The 20626-nt window shown below is 41.0% G+C and overlaps 1 protein-coding gene across 1 annotated transcript; it reads left to right on the top strand.

The window, feature by feature from the left end:
* Nucleotides 1-11369: 11369 nt before the first annotated feature.
* NOV (nephroblastoma overexpressed) lies at nt 11370-19814 on the top strand. Its single transcript, XM_004679997.2, has 5 exons — nt 11370-11554; nt 11676-11883; nt 12929-13177; nt 14031-14245; nt 18309-19814. The coding sequence occupies exons 1-5, from the start codon at nt 11480-11482 to the stop codon at nt 18603-18605; spliced, it is 1044 nt and encodes a 347-aa protein (XP_004680054.2). The 5' UTR covers nt 11370-11479; the 3' UTR covers nt 18606-19814.
* Nucleotides 19815-20626: the final 812 nt, after the last annotated feature.

The following is a 20626-nucleotide window of genomic DNA, read 5'->3' as shown; positions in this document are numbered from 1 at the left end:
AAGACTTTACAATTTATTTTTATAAGCTAACCTCAAGTCTTGCAGATATTAAAAAGGAAAACTATAAACTCATTTTATTTATGAATATAAACACACATATCTTGAGGAAAACAAGTAAATTGACTTAGGAATATACACCATAATAAACTTGACCTTTTCCAAAAACAAAAGATGACTTCATACTAAGAAATCTATTATATAAGATATAAGTAGTTCAAAGAAGAAATATTAACCTCTGCATATTGACATAGTAAAATGTCAAAAGTCATTCAATAAAACCAAAACATTAATGATTTTTGAAAGTTTTCTTGAAATCAGTAACTAACAAGGCCTTTATTGGTAAGATGCTACAGAAATTACCATGACAGTCAGAAAGAAGGGAAAGACATCTGCAGATATCCCAATAAGTAGAATTCTTTTGGAAGTTTGGAGCAATTAAAAAAATAAAGCAAAAAATATCAGTTGCAAATTGTAAGCATTTAAGATTAGAACAACTGACTGACTAAAACTGCAAGATAATTGAATGCATGAAAGAAATTAAAACTAATGATATCTTGTAGTAAAGTAATAAATGTCAAGTATATAACACAAAATGTTTTAGATGACACTGTCAAAACAGTCACTTTCACAAAATACTTTAGAGCGATTTTAAGAAGCAAAAGAAGTATTTATCTGAGGAAAGTGTTAATCTTACAAAAGAGCTTAAAGAAGAATTAAATAATATTGTGTTCTTGGGTGGGGAAGAAAACAACTACAACAATAAAAGTAGTTAACATTTTTTGAGTGTTTCCCGTAAGCCAAACTCTCTTAAACAGTTATAAGTATTACCTCATTTAATCCTCATAAAAATCCCTTGAGGCAGTTCAATAATTATTTCCATTTTGAAAATGAATAAACAATGTTTTGAAGTACACACAAAGCATTCATCAAGATAGATCATATTTTGAGTCTTTAAGCAAATCTTGCCAATTTTGAAAGAATTGAAATTATACAAAGTATGTTCTGTGACCATAATAGAATTAAGCTACAAAATAAATAACAGAAAGCTATCTGGAAAATCCTCAAACATTTCCAAATTAAACATCACACTTCTAAATAACTCATAGGTCAAAGTCAGAAGTCACATGAGAAATTAAAAGGTATTTTGAATTGAATGAAAATGAAAGCACAACCAATCAAAATGTGTGGGATTCAGCTAAACCAGTGCCTAGAGGAAAATACATAGCATTAAATGGATTTTTTTAGAAAATAAGAAGTGTTTTAAATAAAAGATTTAGGTTTCCTTGTAAAACTAAAGGTTAAAGACCAAATGAAACCCAAAATGAGTGAAGAGACTAATAAGAAACAGAAAACAATAAAATCAAAAACAAAATAAAACAAAAAGAATGGAGAAAATCAAAGAATTCAAAGGTTAGTTTTTTTAAGAATACCAATAAGATTGTTAAACTTGTAGCCACAATGATCATTAAAGAAGGAACCAGAAATGAGAAGAGACATCACTACTAATCTGAGAGACAGTAACAAAATAGGGACAATTATAAAAAACTTTGTGCCTACAAATTCAGCAACTGAGATATAATTGCCAAATTCCTTGAAAGACACAAGCTACCAAAACTCCTAGGAAGAAATAAATAGCCCAACTATCCCTACATCTAATAATTTTTTTTTTTAATTTTGGATTTATATTTTAAAATAATCCCACAAACAACATCCCAAGCCCAGATGGCTCCCCTGGTAAATCCTACTGAACACATATAGAAGAAATCATAACAATTCTATGCAAACTTTTCCAGAAAGCAAAGGAGTAAACACTTCCCAAGTCTGAAAGTAAAAGAAACCCTGAGTGTAATTGAATTTTTCTGTATCTTAATTACAGCAATGATTATATTATTTTTGTCAAAAATGTGTACTAAAATGGATATTTGCATTGTATATAAATTATAATCAATAAATCTAACTTTTCAAAAATTTAATTAAATATTTGACATAGTAACTTAATGGATGTTGTAAAATTAGAACAATAATACTATGGTGAAAAGTAGACTGGAAAGTATCTTAAAAATTGGATCACTGGTTTAGGAGATTTCATGTTCAGTTTATAAAATATGCAAAAAGAGAACAGAGAAGATGAATGAAAGGAAATTACCAAATAATACAAAAAAAATCTCTAAATGAATGTATTCCAAATGCCCAAAGTATACCACATGGAACAAGGCAGATAATTGATGATAGATAGATGATAGATAGATAGATAGATAGATAGATAGATAGATAGATAGATAGATAGATAGATAGATAGATAGATAGATAGATAAAAGGGCAAAGAAACCATAACTACATGAAATTTAACAATGTAAAGTTTAAGACAAGTTTCTAAAACTCAGAGAAAAAAAGACTACATATAATATGTAAAAGACTATGACTCAAACGCTGAATTTCTGAAGAGCAGCACAGGAAGCTGGAAAGCAACAGAGACCTGCCTTCTAGTCAAGATGAAAAGGCCCTTTAAATATATATTTGGCCATAAAAAAAAACTTAATTTCTTTGCATCTTTCATAAGAAAAGTATCACTGGAGACATTCAGGAAAAGGCAAAACTATAGAGAGTAAACTAAAGCAAAGGAGGAAACTAAGGAAAAGTAATGCATGGACATTACAAAATAGAAAATCCAGTTGGCAAAACCAGTGGACCAAAGAGATGTCCCAAAATGTTGGGAGATGTCAGTGCAACAAAAAGCAAGTTAGAAAACTACTAACAAATTGAAATTCGAATTTACAAGTGCCAAGGTTATATGTAGCTAAGAGGAAAGAAATGAAAACTAATAATTCATATGAAATTACTGACCACGTTTTGAAGATTCTCATAATATGATCAGTGAAGCTTAATTACTGAGTACAAAGAAAAGCATTAAAAGGTTGAAATAGTTTCAGGAAAAATAAAATTTTAAACTATAAGCAGGGCCCTCCTGATGACGCAATGGGTTAAAGCAGAGCACTATGAAGCTCACTGCAGCTGCTTTAACATGAGTTTGATCCCAGCCAGGGAGCTGACCCACATGCCACAGACCTCTCCTGACCTGTCCACTGCTCCCCTCAGCAGTATACTTCAGTAATTCCACCTGTTCTACTCCCCACTCTGTCTCTGGTGAATCCTCTTACCCCCCCATACCTCTAGCCTGTACCCCAGTTCTGTATGCATAAATTAATAAGTCATTTTTTTAATGTAGCCATTAATAAACATTAGAGAAAAAAAAATCAATTGCTTTAGATATTGTAACATTATTATAGCTTACATTTCTTTAAATAATTTTAAAGCCTTTTTTAAAAAGAAAATATTGAAGAAATGTGGAACTGAAGCATTTTTCTTTATATATAACACTTGTTGATATTTTAGACTACAATTTTACTTAATAAAAATTAACATTAAAATCATGATTTGTAGTTGAAAGATTTAAATCATAAAGAATAATTTCAATGATTACCTGAACATAAAAACACTAATTTGTAGACATATATTTTTTAATCCTGTACAACACAATGACCAGAATTAAATTTAAAGGTAAATGACAAACTAGAAAATTACTTAGATATACACAATACATATTTGTCTATTTCACCATTGAACCTATTTATCTGGGAGGAAAGTTCGGGCTCTTTATGAGATCACAGAAGATGAATGGAACTACGTCTTAACAGTTAGACCTAAAAGAATTAACTGAGATTGCCAAAATAAAACTCAACTTTTCACAGTAGGGTCATATCAGAGGCTTAACAGTGTCAGAGTGATGAGGGAAGGGCAGACTGCAGATAAAGCAGAATGGGAACTGGGAAAGTTCTGGATCTTCAGGGATACCATCACCTCCAGGCAAACATGATTTCAAGGACCACTCCTTCCTTGTCTAGAAGAGGGTTTTTCTCTCTTACGTAAAAGTAGGGCTCCTCTTTCACTGAGTCTCACCTTGCCTAGGTATCCAGATCTCCTCCTGTCCCACCCCCACTTTGCAAAGCTAGAGCTCAGCAAATTTGCAGAAAAAACTCCAGAAGAAGGAAGTATAGATTTACAGTTAGTAAAATAACTGCCAAGCTTTGGCAAAGAAGCAGAACTACATTTATGAGGATGGTGACTAACAGTATTCAAATAAGGAGAAAGGAAACACTCTTTTACATCATGCTGAATTTATGGTTATGAATGAATTTACCAGAGATTCTGAACTGTTCTAGGTTGGGCACTGGGAGTGAGTAATGAACACCTCTGGACTCAGCTGGACTGCACCAAACAAGCTGAAATTTCTTGGTACAAGACAAAGGAATAAATTCTAAGATAGTGAAAATAGCAATGGAGGCATGGACTTACAATAGCGCTTACAGACCCCTAACCAAGAAGACGCTCCTCTACCACCAAGAAGTTAAAATGTTAACTTAGCAGGTCATGCCAAGTATCTTTAAAATGAAAGAGACTAGATTAGAAAATATCTAAACACAAGATATACAGTAAAGTTATGTTTGCTTTGTAAAACTCTTGTTCCAATTATACAGTTACATGTGTATGGTATAGAATTCTAGAAAGTGGGAGTTAATATATGTATATTTGAACATGCATTTATATCTATGCATATACACACACACACTCACAAATACATATATATTTTCTCATGGTACAAAATCGCAGTATTTATTATTGAGCATCATAGCCAAAAAGAATTGAAAGTCACTGTCCAGTTGGCTTACAAATGACCTTGTGTACACAGGGTAAGATCAGCAAGAAGGGATTCTACTGAAAATTCAGCTACATCCACACTGGAGAGTCCTGAAAGACAAAGGGAAAGAGGACTCAGACATTTTGTTGTCCAAGTAGCTGGGGGAGAGATGCTTGAAGGAGGAAACTATAAGCAATTCACAATGAATATGGGATGAGGAGGACAAGGGAGCCGGAACTGGGTAACAAGGATGAAAGTGGGCCCCAGTGTTGGGTGAAATCATTGATCCCAATCAACTAGAAGAAAATGGTGTGCTTCTGGGGGATGGGAAGACTATGTGTGAAAGGAAGGATATGAATGATCTTCCTCCTGTGCCCATCAAATTCAGCAGTAAATGCCAAATGAACAAGAAGAACAATAAACCAGGAAAGCAGATGTTTGGGTCACTCTAACACAATGTCCCAAGTCAAAGTACTTGCTTTCTGGAAATGTATCTCACTATCATACATCCTGGAAAGAAAATGGTCATCCAAAAATATAAATTATTTAATCTTTTGCTTTGAAAATTCTACTTCTATTAGTCTCACAAAAAAAGAATCAAAGCTATTAGCAGGAAGCAAGAAAAAAAAGCCATCCTGGCCACTGGGAGTATCTCTACCAGCTAGATTGTGAGTTTCCTCTGTTGTGAGTTTCACAGTTTATGGACATCCAATGACTCTCCATGACTAGCCCACTCTCTAGTCATGCCTGGCAGTTGAAAAATACACTAATACACTGTGAAGCCACAAGAGGAATGAGATTCCCCCATCCCGCCTCTGAAATAAAGATCATTAATATAACCAATTGTAAAATTTCTTCTGCTTCCTGTCATAACCCAATCCAGAACAGAACCCAACTTCCTTGATTGTCCACAAACCACCTACTTAAAGCCAAATATTACATAAATTTCTCTTATCTTCCCGAGACACAGATTCTCCCCATGGCTTGTGTTGCAAGCAAGTACCATTCATGATGGAGAAAAGAGAAATAAACTCATCACAATGGATGTCTTAGAGAATTAGGATTAAATTATCCAGAACCCCATTGAGAAGAGCAGCAGGATTTTACATGTATCCGCTTATTTCACATAACAACAATCCTAGAAAGGAAGGACAATTGTAAATCATGTTTATCTTTCAGACAGGGAAAGAAACTGAGGCATAGACTGGCCAAGTACATAGTCTAAGTTCCAGAAACATGAACCCAGGGAGTTCAAAACATGTGAGTGAACATGTTTACCTTTTGACGAAAGGAGCCATTTACCTTTGACGAAAGCTGAATTACAACCTACATAGTTATCTCAGCTTAAAACCTGGTATCACACTCAAATCCATAGCACCCTGACCATCCACAGTCAGTTAGAGCCTCACTCAGGGCAAATCTCTCACCTCCAATCTCCTCTGCATGTATATCTCTGTTCTGCTAGTTTGTGATCTCATTCTCCCTCCTTAAATAGCTGACAGCATAATTGTAATCCATATATCAGGTTTCCTCCTGTAACCAAGCATAAATTCTTGAAAATCTGTTCCTCAAGAAAACCCTGATTATGCAATTGCTCATAGATAGGTAGGTAGGTAAATGGATAGGTGGATGGGTGGACAGATGGATGGACAGGCAGGCAGGCATGCGGACAGATGGATATATGGACAGAAAAAAACTAACCTCTGCAATTCAGCAATGAGAATTTTCCAAGAGTTGGCAGCTGCTGCTATTCCCCATTATCTTCTTCTGCTCTGGAAAAATTAAACCACGTTTCATTCCCTGAACAAGTGTCCTGCCTTTCCCACCCTATGCCATTTTCCCACTGTCGCTGTTCAACCCACATCAGGTTTCAAAATCTTACCCGTTTTATGCAACTTAAGGCAAAGTCAGTGTTCAAGGCAGTGAAGGCTTAATGAAAAGGCAAACAATGAACATGAGAGTTTTTCCTAAATGCTCTTCCTAACCTCCCCAAAACTCATGTTCTCACAACAAAGAAGTTAAATTCATACTTTGTCTGCTTTTATATCACTTCACCTATATTTATTTACTGGAGTGGTCATGTTCTGCCTTATGCAATAATCATTTTTGACTTTAGTTTGCTGCCAGGTTATCAAATCCTTGATGACAAATCTTCCTCTTTGTTCCTGCTATAAAGTGTAAAACAGTTGTCAATAAGCAAATTGCATATTATGATCATCCACCCTGTTAAATACATCCCGGTGGTTAGGTTTCTCCTGCAAGCCTTCATTATTTGCTGCTGAGAAATCATAAAGGGAGTTAGAACAGGTACACAAGCCTATTTAGGCTCTGGGACACCATTTATAAAAAGCCTTTCTCAAAAAATGATTCAGGGCCCTCCCTGGCGGCTCAGCGGATCAAAGCACAGCGCTAAGAAGCTAAAACCACTTCAGCATGAGTTCTATCCCTGCCCCAGAGGTGACCCACATGGTGCAGCAGACCTCTCCTGACCCGCCCGCTGCTCCCCTCAGCCATGTACTTTGTCAATCTGCCTGCTCTACTCCCCACTCTGTATCTGGTGAATCCACTCACCACACCTGTGCCTCTGGTTTGTATTCCAGTTCTGTATACATAAATAAATAAATCTTTAAAAAATATAAATAAATAAAACTTAAAAATGTGGGCAATAGGAAGATGTATCCAATGGGAATAGCACAAAACATTCTATATTAATGTTTCACCTCCCATTACCCTTTATTCACTGTTCCTCATGGTTTCTGGTATAGTAAGAAATCAAGAGATCTGTCAGCAAAGCAAGAAGGTGTGATTGAAATTAGCCATTTAACTGCACATCATGTAAGCCTGGCCTGCCTAACATATCTTGGAAATTATCTTGTGTTTTATCATCTCCCTCAGGACCCAGAAGAGGGACAGATGAAGGAAATTCATACAAAAGCAACAAAATTATGAAGGAGCTGTGAAGTTGATTTATGAGACATATTATGAAAGTGAAGTGCATGTGGCTTGATTAAACAATGACTGAACAAAGAAACAATGAAAGTAAGTTTACAAAGGAGGAAAAGAGGGAGATGGCATTCTGGAAGTGATAACATCATAGTCACTGTTTCATTTTTAATATGGGGCTCTGAATTTTATATTTCTCTTGCCAGCTAGAGAAGTGCCAATATATTAAACAACAGACTTTTATAAAAATTTACCTTTCTAGGGCTCTCCCTAGTGGCAAAACGGGTTAAAGCAACGCATTAAGAATCTCTCCAAAGCCACTGCAGCATCAGTTTGATCCCCCCCCACACTCCCAATGGAGCTGATCCACATCTCTTGGCAGACCTCTCCTGACCAGCCCACTGCTCCCCTCAGCAGTGTACTTCATCAGTCGGCCTGGTCTGCTCTCTACTCTCTCTGGTGAATCCTCTCACTCATCACACCTTTGGCCTGTACCCCAGTTCTGTAAGTATAAATAAATAAATCTTTAAAAAAAATTTACCTTTCTAAAATGCAGACTGTTCTTTTAATGTGCTTTTGGTAGGAGTATTGAGTGACAAGTGATAAAAATACAAATAAATCAATTCATAGCATCTCTCAGACAGAAAAGTAAAAAATTAGTTTCTGGTGCACATCTGCAGTGAAGAAAAGAAAAAAGAAGAAATGAAAGAGGGAAGCTAATTAACCATAGTACTTGCAGCTCATTCCACTGGAATCACCATCATGGTTGGCAACCAAGACCAGTAGTTATGAAAATTCTCAAACACAATGTCCCCTGGCTTCCCCCAGAGATTTTCCTGACACAGGGCTTATTTAAAACAAGAGAAGATCACCATCTCTGATGTAACCTTTTAACACTTGGTCCCAGGAAAGTCCATGAGTAGGGTCATGTCAGAAACAGTTGGGTCATGGGTGCAAATATCGATTTCGCTTCTACCACTACCAAACAACAGAAAGCCTCCTACTCCTGCTTCCCTCATCTTATGCAAAGCAGTGACAAATGACAAAACTGAAGGTGAAGTGTGCAGTATCTCAGAAGGCCCCAGGACAACTGACTGCTTGTCCATCTCTGAAGCAGGTCCTGGGAGTGTCATGGAGAATATGACTCCTGTCCTCAAGGATCCTGGCAGGAAGACTGACGTGGATGCACATACCAGAATGATTCAATGAGTTAAGAGAAGTAGGAGAAAAATAAAGGGTGCCAGGCCTACAGAAAGGACAAAACCTACCCCAGCATGAGAATTCAAGAGGTGTCCTAACAACAGCAAAACCCATAACCTGACCCAATTACATTAGATGGTGTGACTCTCAAGGTTCAGCTGTTGTTATGGAGATCCTTACACTTACCCAGGAATACTTCCAGCAGATTCTTCCTACTCACTACCACTATATGCTAATCCCCTTCCATCATCTTTCTTATCACCTTCAACTAGCCCAGGATGAGCTCATCCAGCTCCTATCCTGGAAATTCCAAAATTGAACAGGGACAGGATCATTTTCTCTATGTGGATGAAGTTATAGCGAGTGTGTGTGTGTGTGTGTGTGTGTGAGAGAGAGAGAGAGAGAATGGCAGGATGGCAAGTCCTTGTGTGGGAGAAGATGGCCTTGGGTGAGACACTCTAAAGCTGGCACCCAGAAAAGCTATAGAGATATGGAAACCTGGAAGCTCCAGGCCCTCTTCCTACATGCCTCTGAGACCTCAAAGACATTCCCCTTCTGTTGCTCATAAAAAGCCACAACATCCTCTTCTTAAAATCCTCTTGACAATGCTAGTTCTAGCTCAATTTCCATCGCTTCCGATCAAGAGGTCTTAGTAGCAGCTCACATTGGCCCTGATTCTTCACAGTCTCAACCTTGTGTTGAAGTTCTATTTCTCCTCTCCTCCTCTCCCTTTTTAAGAAGGCTCAGTCTGACAGACACTGTCACTGTCTCCTTGTTTTATCTACTCACATCTTGAAAAAACATGGCTGATATTCTTATCTTCCCATGAGCTGTGCTTCTAGTCCCACACCTCGGTTTCCCAAAGCCAGCTCATATTTCGAAGTAGAGCAAAATGCTGTTTAACAAGAGCACTCACCAGAAAATCCCACTGAGTCCACTGAGGGTGGGGCCCAGGAACTTATACGTTTAAATACAGACTGTGGTTTATTGTGAAGGAAGTTTCGCTAGAACAGACAACCCATCTGGTATCTAGGTGAATGTCCATGATATGGCACCAGCTCTTCAGTCTCTCACACAATTTTGAATATGGCTCAGTCTGGTTTTTCTCAAGGAAATCTGAATTACTGGAAGCTTGGAAGTTCATGTGAGCTGTTCCAAGCTGCTCAATGAACAATCCTGAAGGGGCTTGAAATGACCTCATGGAGGGCAGGGTGGGGGCGGGGGAGCCAGGGAAAGCTGCCTTTGATTTTTTTCATGCTGGAAGTGGATGAGGTCAAGGCAATTTGTTTCTTTTTAAGGTCTAGAGTTACATCACAGGCTCATCTAGTTTTTCTCATAAAGTCTCTTTCCAACATAGCTATCCTCCAAGGAGCTGAGTCTAGTTACCCCAGAGAGAGGCAGCAGGAGTGTTGGAGGGCACAGGAGGGACATCGAGCAATGTCACCTTTGGAACAGTAAAATTCTTGTTCTCATGAGAAATGACAAATTTTGTTTTTGTTTTTTGTTGTTTTTTTTTTTTTTATCAGATGCCAGGTGGGAGAGAGATTTGACTGTTCAGCCAAGTAATGCAAATACCTTCCTTGTTTCCCTCCCTTGCCAAGAACCTCCCCACCCCCACCCTGCCCTAGGAGGACACCCCACTCCTCATGGATTCTCTGCCCTGACCCTTCCAAGCTGGGCTACTCATATAGGGCACCCAAAGGTGCTGGGATGTGGCATGTCTTATATGACGTTAAGCCAGATACAACAGGTGTTTCAAGACTTTGCTCTTCCGGGAAGCTTTATTCTCTCACCCGGAGCTCCTGTGTGGCAAATTGTATTACTTTAATTTCTACTAAATCTGTGAGACGTGGAGTTGAAAAATCAGTAGAATTCGAAATGATTAGTGAAAGAACTCTGCATTCCGTCCAGTTTAATCTGCCATCCCAACACTGCCATTTTTTCCATAGCCTCCCACACGTACCCCGCTTTTCCCTCTCGGTTCTTCCCTCCCTCCCCTCTGCTTCTCTCAACACACTCAGAGAGTGCCCTAAACGGTGACAAACTTGCACGTGCTTCCCTTATGACCACATCCCCGGGCCTCGGGCCAAGTCCCCACAGATGGCCCCAAACTTAAGGCTTCCCTTTAGGAGAGCCCCGAGTTAGCAGCCCAGCTTGGAGCCGCCAGGGCAGAGAATCCGTGAGGAGTGGCAGTGTCTTCCTCCTGGGGGAAGGCAAAGCAGCTTCCAGGAGGAAACGGGCGTTTCCTTCCCACGCGCTGAGAGCGCCCCGAGTCCTGGCCTCGGGACTCCACCCAACCCCTCCTGGCGCCCTGGGAAAAGCTGGTCGCCACACACAGGCACACGCAGGCCCCTGCGCCGCGCCCTAAGGAGAGCTGCACCCCCGGCCAATTGCTATGGCAACCCCGGGGTTCATTCCATTCCCCACCCAGGCGATCCCCCCTCCTCCCAGCGCGGCAGCCAACCGGCTTGTGCGCGTCCCTGGAGCGCGCTATAAAACCTGCGCCGGTGGCTCCGGGCGGGAGCCGGGAGCTAGGAGCAAGCCTGGAGCGAGGCTGGCAACAGTTGCCAATCTGAGTAGAGACTCCCGCTTTGCAAAAAAAAAAAAAAAAAAAAAAAGCCGGGAGGAAAACGCCTGAGCATGCAGAGTATGAGTCTCTGTCTGCCTAGGCAGTGTCTTTGCCTGGTCTTCCTGCTCCTCCATCTCCTGGGACAGGTAAGGCCCGCCAGCGCCCCTGGTTACTTTGCCTTTGTCGGGGTGCCCTCTTTGGTCCCCGGGGTGTTCCGTCTTCCACAGTCTCGCGAAGGGTTTCTTGCTCTTGTCTCACGGTCTCCAGGTCGCCGGGAGCGGGCATTGCCCCATTCCATGCCTGGAATCCCCCACCTGCGACCCGGGGGTGAACTTGGTGAGGGACCACTGCTCCTGTCTGGTGTGCTCTCGCCTGCGGGGTGAGAGCTGCTCCGAGACGCATCCGTGTCAGGAGAGCAGCGGCCTCTTCTGTGACCACAGCGCCGACCCCAGCAACCAAACTGGCATCTGCATGGGTAATCCTGCCCCTCCCCCTGTGACCTCCTTCCCCACGGCCCCTCTTTTCCCTCCTCTCTCCTTCCTCCCACTTCCCAGAGAGTGATAAGATGATGATGTCGGTGATGCTCATGGAGGATTTAATGTGTTTGGGCACCATATATGGGGTTGCTTGAGGTTTGGGGACAGGTCAGAGAGGACAGGTACCCCCACCCTCAAGTGAGAAATTTCATCACATGCCTCCCTAGGTAAGAATGCTGATAGACAGGGAGACAGCAGAGTTAAGGCTTGTGAGGTCATTTCTTTTGGACATTTCTTGGGGGCACACTTAAGGATGAAGGAAGGTTGGCTTCCTCACAAGCTCACAGTACCCCCAATTGCAACCCAACAGGTTTGTTTGCACACCTGTAGTTGTCCAATCACAGCCAATGCAGTTGGTCTCCTGGGGTGACTATGCAAGCCCCGTCAGGGCTGTGAGTAAAATGAAATGCAGGCAGCCAGCCAATTCAAGCTGGTGAAGCATCATGACTCAGGGGTCCATTTCCCACCTAGTGCACCACTTGCTGAGGCTGTTCCTGCTTGACTGGGTGAGGGGACTTGGAATAAGCTTTGCTTTCTTCTCTGAGCTAGGGAAGCTTTCTGATGTTGGCATGCCCAGGGATCCTAACGCCCGCCCCATTTGACCAGAGCACCTGTTTGGAGAATATGAAATTTCCTTGTTTTTTTCTTTTTAATTCTAAACTGCTGAGTAAAAGAACCTAAGGAAGTTCTGGTAAAATGGTTTTCATTATTGGGAACAACAGCTGTACCACCTCAGGAGTATCCCTTGACAGTTGTGCCCTGAGTAACAGGACTGCGTGGTCTCCCAGTCTTCTTCCCCACCTTGAGTCCTCCCTGAGGACACCTCTCTGTTGGCGATGGAGAGGAAACCCGATTGCCTCGACTAGGAAAAAAATTGACTGGATTTCTAGCACGTACTGCAAATCTTGCATTGTTTCTCAGATGTCTGGTGGTCTTATTGCTCTCTCCCCCTTTCCCTCCCTCCCTGCTTCCCCAATATTCTAGCCATAGAAGGCGATAACTGCGTGTTTGCTGGGGTCATTTACCGAAGTGGGGAGACCTTCCAGCCGAACTGCCAGTTCCAGTGCACCTGTCAAGATGGGCAGGTGGCCTGTGTGCCCCGCTGTGAGGAGGACGTACTCATGCCAGGCCCCGAGTGCCCAGCTCCCAGAAAAGTCAAAGTGCCCGGCGAGTGTTGTGAAAAGTGGGTCTGTGACATGAATGACACATTACAGGACTTCCTGACTCTGCCAGGTGAGAAACTCGAAGGTGACCTTGGAACAGGAGAAAGTCTGTCAGGAAGCAGGTGTATCCGATAGATGAGGTGTGTCCATGAGAAACTGGCCTCAGTTTCTGGCCACTTGATGGTGGAGTCCACATTCCCCACTGAGATCACGTCACAAGTTTGAGTCCCAGCCTAGTAAGTGAAGTCTGCACAGATTTTCCTTATGAGACGGCCAGGCTCAGAGGCTCTTCAGCAATGGGGCTGCTTTTGTCTGATTTATTCGATGGCCCCTATTATACTTACTGTGTCTCACTGGGCTCTTACTAGCATGACAAAGATGAAAAATTAAAAAATCTTTTTTTTTTTTTTCTGGATTCGGTAATCTATCTTTGTGCTCTCAAGCTCTACTTCCCTAAAGTATCCTAACTACCTGGGAACAAGTGTCACAGGAAATGTCACATTTCCAGACTCTATAGAGAAGATCAAGTGATATTACAGGATCTTTGTTTTTGTTTCATTCATTTTTTTAAATATTTATTTATTTATGCATACAGACCTGGGGTACAGGCCCTGCAGAATGGTTGTTAATACAGACTTTCTCATAAGCAAAGGGCCTGTAACCCTTCAGCCAAACACTCAGTCTTGCCTCCCACAGGCAAGTCTTACTTTCATCACTAATCCTCATGGTCCTACTTACTCATCTACTTAGAATTTGATCATGAACCCTTTTCTGCACAAAATCACATACTGAAAATACTGCTTTCTGCAATGGTTGTCGATGTTAAACTGTTCTGTATTCCAAAATCCAATAGCTTGAAAAGCACCTCTTGGTGATCCCTGCATTTTACTCAACAACCCTGTGTTTATTTAAACCTCCCATAGCCTACAGGTCAGAAGCCACCGTAGGAGTGGCCGTCTCTGATTCAAGTGTCAACTGCATTGAACAGACCACAGAGTGGAGTGCCTGCTCCCGGAGCTGCGGGATGGGGGTGTCCACGCGGGTCACCAACAAGAACCAGCAGTGTGAGATGGCCAAGCAGACCCGGCTGTGCATGGTGCGGCCCTGCGGGCAAGAACAGAGACCACCCCGAGATAAGGTAGGAGCCTGGAGGAGCCGCCCCTGTCTCCCGGCCTGTGCTGTAGGGGGCGCTGTGGGGTCGCTGGCCCCAGAGATAAGCGCTTCTGGAAGATCAGCCCAGACAAAAGGCAGAGAGATTCCCGAAGAAAACGAGTTTACCGTTTCTGTTTTTGTTTTTAAGATTTATTTTATTATTTTTTAAAGATTTATTTATATATTCATATAGAACTGGGGTACAGGCCAGAGATGCGGAGGGTGAGAGAATTCACCAGAGACAGAGTGGGGAGCGGAACAGGCACCGCTGAGGGGAGCAGCTGGCGGGTCAGGAGAGGTCTGCCATGCCATGTGGGTCACCTCCCTAGCGAGAGATGGACCTCTTGGGGCAGTGGCTGTGTATAGCTTCCTAGTGCTAAAATGTAAGCCCTGTGGCACCAGGGAGGCTTCTACCTTCTTTTTTTAAAAAATCTCCCTCCAAGCAACTCAACAGTTCCACCAGTAAAGAGAGACTGGATAGTATAATTTCTGTAATTGAAAAAGATCTAGCCAATCTCGTTCTGTTCCTAAAGAAAACTAGGAATAGCTGCATAGCTGTTAAAGCATACTCGATTTGGAAGAGCTCATCTCTAGCCCCAGCTTCCACCTCTTTGTAGGTTCAATCCGGAGAAAGTAACAGTTTGCCTTATCACGTATGCCTCAGTTCCCAGCAGCCTACCTAGCAGATAGTGTGTGCTACATAAACAATTGATGAATCAATGAATCCATATCTGGGAATTATTTTCAGTATTTTATTAAGGATTTATTTATTTATTTATGCATACAGAACTGGGGTACAGGACAGAGGTGCTGGGGTGGTGAGAGGAATCACTAGAGACAGAGCAGGGAGCAGAACAGCCCTACTGAAGAACACTGCTGAGGGGAGCAGCGGGTGGGTCAGGAGAGGTCTGCGTGCCATGTGGGTCACCTCCAGGGTGGGGATCAAACTCATGGTGAAGTGGTTTTATCTTCTTAGTGCTGTGCTTTAACCTGCTGTGCCACCAGGGAGGGTCCTATTTTCAGTATTTTTAAAAGTCTAGCTGTAACATTGCACTTGCCAGCATAAGGTGGTGTGGGCCAAATAAAATAGTACATTTCTTTCCCTTTTTTGCTAGAATGATATCAACTTGGTGTGGTAATACTGAGTACATGATAAGCAGGTCAGAAGCTCTGATTGGTTCCTGATGACATCACAGGAGTGATGTCATGTCCCAGAGTCATAGACCTTCCACTGTGATACTTAGGTTGAACTGTCATATGGACTTCTGCACAAACTGATACCAAAATAGCACGTCCTTTGCAATGAGAGACCTAAGGATACCCTCACTGAGACAAGATAATCTCCTGCTTCCCATGTAATTCCTGAGCCAGACGGCCTGACTTTCAGACCTGGCTCTCCATCTGAACTAGCCGTGAGCTGTGTGATCTGGGACTATGCTTTCTAAGCCTCACTCCTTCCTGCAAATAATGAAGACAGTGGCAGTCCCTACTGCAGAGTTGTTATAGTGTTAAACAGAATGAATTTGCAAAGTGCTCTTAACACTTTTAACATCGGGCATCATTAAAATTCCTATGGGTTGGTAAAATTAAAGTCTTTAGTGTTTGCATCAGTTATATAGCGGCTTAGCTATTTGGCCTTTTGAGGCCCATCCTAACGTTATGTTTCTTCCAGCAATTTAGAAAGAATACCTTGAAACACCTTATCTCTAAAAGTATATGCTGGAAATCACATCTCTCTTGACTTTGGGAAATTTTAACATATGTGTAAGATAGTCATACAAGTTCTCTACAAAGTAATCTCTCTCTCTCTCTCTCTCTCTCACACACACACACACACACACTTGTGCATGTATATGCACAGAAATGTTGCTATTTTGTAGATGTTGGCAATAATACACATTAAATGTTATACATGAATGAAAAAGGATATGTGTCCTATTCATACTGAACTTGAGGAATTCCAGGCAGATTAGGTCTTTATCATCAATCAACAGAAAGTCATGACTTCTAATGAATACAATTTATAGTGACTTTTATGACCCTGAAAAGAACTTGGAAACTAGCATTATAATGATTCTCATTCTGGTTTTATGTATTTCCAACAATCTTTTACACTGTAAGTCATTACTCTATCTTCAAAATATGGCAGACTTCAATCACACTGCTGCATTTCTACTCTATTGATAAAATGTTCCCATAAATCACTTTTGTGTAATGTATTGTCTGGTTAGAGAGCTGATTCTCTCAGCTGTTCCCCCAACATAGCAGAGCTAAGTCACTCCAGATGTCTGTGTGAGGTGTTGGGACATACACTTGTGATGTCACAGACCTCAAAGTCTCTCCTAAGTAAACCTAGTTCCCAGGATGAACAACAAAAAATTATTAATAACCACTATTGGAAAGCTAAAGATAGAAACCTAAATAAATAAAAAGACACAAGAAATCCTTAAATATTGTTAAGGACACACTAAACCTATAAAAATTCTGTTTAAGTAAGGCTTTATCATTTCATGTCTCTGAAATTCTGCTTCTTCTGTTCTTTCTTTTACCAAAATTTGTGTTGTTTCTTATAATTTGCACACAAATGGGAACTAGTTTAGTGATGGTATGCATTTATAGTGTATATGTATGGATGTGCCCATGTATATGTGTATGTTCTAGAAAGTGGGGAAAGATTAGCACACTAGTCATTAATGTGAAACAGTGCTTCTCCAAGTGTGGTCCAGACCAGCAGCATGAGCTACAGACATGTTGAAAATGCAGACTTCTGGGGTCCAGAATCTGCAACAGGGTAGAAAGCTCAGCATTCTATGTCTAAACAACCCTCTAGATGATTCTGATACATGCTGAAGTGAGAGCCACTGCTTTCAGAGAATCCCAAATCTTATTCTGCAAGCTATCCTGAAGAAGGTGAAGAGCAGTGAATTATGACAAATTAGTAGGTGGAGAAATCTAAGTGAGAAATAAATATATGGCCAGTTCCATGCTGAGTTATCTATATTGGGGTTCCTTCCATTACCAACGGAAGATTGAGTAAATGCTCCACCTATTTTGCTTTGATGGAAAATAATCTTGCATTCCATTCAAATTCTCTGAGATCACAGTATGATAGGAAAGATGGACTTTGCATATGATGAATTAATTCCATGTCTAGTTACTCTAGCTCACGTTAGCCCTTTGCGACTCCATTTATTGATCTGTAAAACTTAGGCAATTACTCCTGTAAATCGTTGTTCTTTTTATGAATTCGTGTCTTTAGTAAGATTAAGTGAATTAATATCTGAAAATTATTTGAAGTATTAGTAGTTTTGCAGTGGTGTCAGAGGTATTCCCTTTCTTGTTAAAACATCTAAGAATCCACCTGGATAAAAACAAAAGTGAAGCTTGTTACCCTGACTTGAATTAAAAAACAGATCTCTTTATTACCCATCTCATGCTCATTACAAGGTAGTTGTGTCTGACAAAGCACAGTGTTCAGAATATAAATGCATAAGCAATACAATACTGCGTCTGTCTGTCTGAAGGGCAAAGGATTCCAGGAATCCCTTGGTTTATGTATCAGTGGTCAGAACTTTGTTACAAGGTCATTAAACCTCAGATGCTTCCCCAGAGAGAAGCAACCACTTTAATGTATTATTCTTTTTGTTTTAAAGATTTGTTTATTTATGCATACAAGAATTGGGGTACAGGTCAGAGGTGGGAAGGGGGTGAGAGGATTCACCAAAGACAGAGTGGGGAGCAGAACAGGCGGAGCTCCTGAAATACGAGGTCTGCTGTGTCATGTAGGTCACCTCCCTGGCCGGGGATTGAACTCATACTGCAGTGGCTGCTGAAGGCTTCATAGTGCTGCACTTTAAGCCACTGCATAACCATGGAGGGCCCACAACGACTTTTAGCTTACCCTCTACCCAAATGAAATGAATGTCCCCTTAGCAAAGAAGAACAATAGGTAGGAGGATGTAACTAGCTGATTACTCCCTACCGGTAAATACAGGTTGCTCCAAGGAACGATACCCATTCCATGCATCACTCCCTTACTTCTTTCACAGAAAGGGAAAAAATGTCTCCGCACCACGAAGTCACTCAAAGCCATCCACCTGCACTTCGAGAACTGCACGAGCCTGGACACCTACAAGCCCAGGTTCTGTGGCTTCTGCAGCGACGGCCGCTGTTGCACCCCCCACAACACCAGAACCATGGACGTAGACTTCCGGTGCACCCCAGGAGAGCTCGTCAGGAAGTCAGTGATGTTGATCCGGACCTGCACTTGTCACTCCAATTGTCCTCAAAACAATGAAGCCTTCCTCCAGGAGCTAAAGCCAAACACCAGTAAAGGGGGGATGTAACCTGAACCCCAAGAAACGCAACCACAAAAAGCAAAGGTCACGTCGCATGACCATCCTATGAATTGTCAAAATTTGCTGAGAGTTATTCTTTCACCCCTGAGCTCTATGTATTTTCTGTGGTCATATGAGGTCAGTTATATGAGTCTTTTTTTTTTTTTTTAAATGAAAGATACGATTAACTGTAAACTTGGACTCAGTGTTAGCTCAGGATTTTCCTTTGGGATGTTTTATTTGTCTGGAAGGTTTACTCCAAACTAAGATGGTTATGCATTTTAAAATACCAGATATAAATTTTACATTGTACACTGCATTACAATGCACTCATTTTTGTTATACGTTAGTGAAATTTCAAGAAAATGTCACTGGAAGGAATGACAGAGGGAAATCCAAGATTATGCAAAACATGTGTCACCAAGCAAATATTTTGAGGTTTGACTCGAGGGCTCTCTGCTGAGCTCTCTTTTGAAATAGCTCAACCCTGAATTCCAAGTCCAGGGTCTGAGGAAACAGCTCTTCATCTTCCAGAGACTGTTTTTCTGTTTCATTGCACAGTAGGAAAAGTACTGTATCTACAGTGTAGGATGATTGTTAACTAAATGAACTGCTGCCATAGCATGCTCCATTCAGATAAATGAACTCCTTTCTTCCAGTAGAAAGAAGCTAACAGAAAACTCCCCCTAACACAGATGACCGGGCAGACTGGCCTCCTGCATTGTCTACTTGAGTCCGCTAGGGGGTCCCTCATTTTTCAGTCAGAAGAAGCAGAGCATGTCAGCAGAGAACCACTCTTCTTATTATAAGGAAACTGAGACACAACAAAGCCCCTGATGACAACCTTGGATGACTTTCCAGTGGGTTTGTAGTGGAATTTTGAGAAAGAAGAACAAAATTGGTATGACTGTGGTGACCAGTTACCACCACTTTTAGGGGAGTTTAGAATGACTGTAGTCATTTCCAAAACTCACCCTTGGGCCAAAATTATGCAAACTCATCCACAAGATACATATGTACACCTGTATCTAATTTGTCAGGCTAAAAGATAGGGTGCAAAGTTAAATGTTTACGATTTTCTCATGTCACCATATGTGTTCAGCTTTTCTCCTTTGAAGTATTTATATGAATGTAAATTATATAAAATATTCTTTTACTTCCTCTACTTGTTAAACATAACTAAATAAACACTATCTTTATCAATGTGTGACTTTGTTATTTGTGTGCTGGTATGTTGTTTATCAAATATATCAATAGAAATAAAACTAAAATTGTGAATTAAATCTGATACTCAATGAATGCACTTATTAAAAGTCAAGTGATTATTTTTAGACGAGCTTAAAACTTTAGGTGATTTCTACTGTCCAGATCTCAAATATTCTCCACACTGCTGACTAAGACTAATATCTCAAGCGCTGACATTTTTTTCATAGCTTTTTTTTTAAAGTAACATTAAGTGAGTTTCCGGTCTGCGTCTTCGTAAATCAACATGTGTGTACACCACATGCCCCTGTCTACCTTACCATACCATTGATCAATTACCTGTTTTTCCCCCACCCCCACCCCCATCCCTTCAGGTAACCATTTACTTAGCTGTGTAACCTAAACCTTTGTGTTTTCTTCATTTAGCTCACTCGTTTGTTTATCTCTATGCCACATATGAGTGAAATTATACCGTGTTTGTATTTTACTATCTGACTTGCTTCAATTTCTAGCATCACCTTGACTTGCATGACCTTGCTGTCTGGCCAGAAAAGCCTCTTCCCAGTGCTGTGCAGAGCAGAGTCCTGGGCAGGGTGCCACGTGGGCAGTGTGAGGCCTGAGCTAGTAGGAGCTTTGTCTTTAAAGTTTCTGGTGACTGCAGTGGGTGTTTAAGTTCTTCCATTAAAAAAAAAAAGTTTTCCCTAGTACAACCACTATGGAAAACTGTTTGGAGGTTCCTTAAACTGCTAAACATGGAGCTTCCCTACGACCCCGCAATCCCACTCCTAGGTATCTACCCAAAAGACACAAAAACACTGATTGAAAAA

Source organism: Condylura cristata, unplaced genomic scaffold (genome assembly GCF_000260355.1).
Source record: "Condylura cristata isolate star-nosed mole 26May11 unplaced genomic scaffold, ConCri1.0 scaffold00009, whole genome shotgun sequence".
Classification (NCBI taxonomy): Eukaryota; Metazoa; Chordata; class Mammalia; order Eulipotyphla; family Talpidae; genus Condylura; species Condylura cristata.
This window is presented reverse-complemented; position numbering and strand designations above follow the sequence as displayed.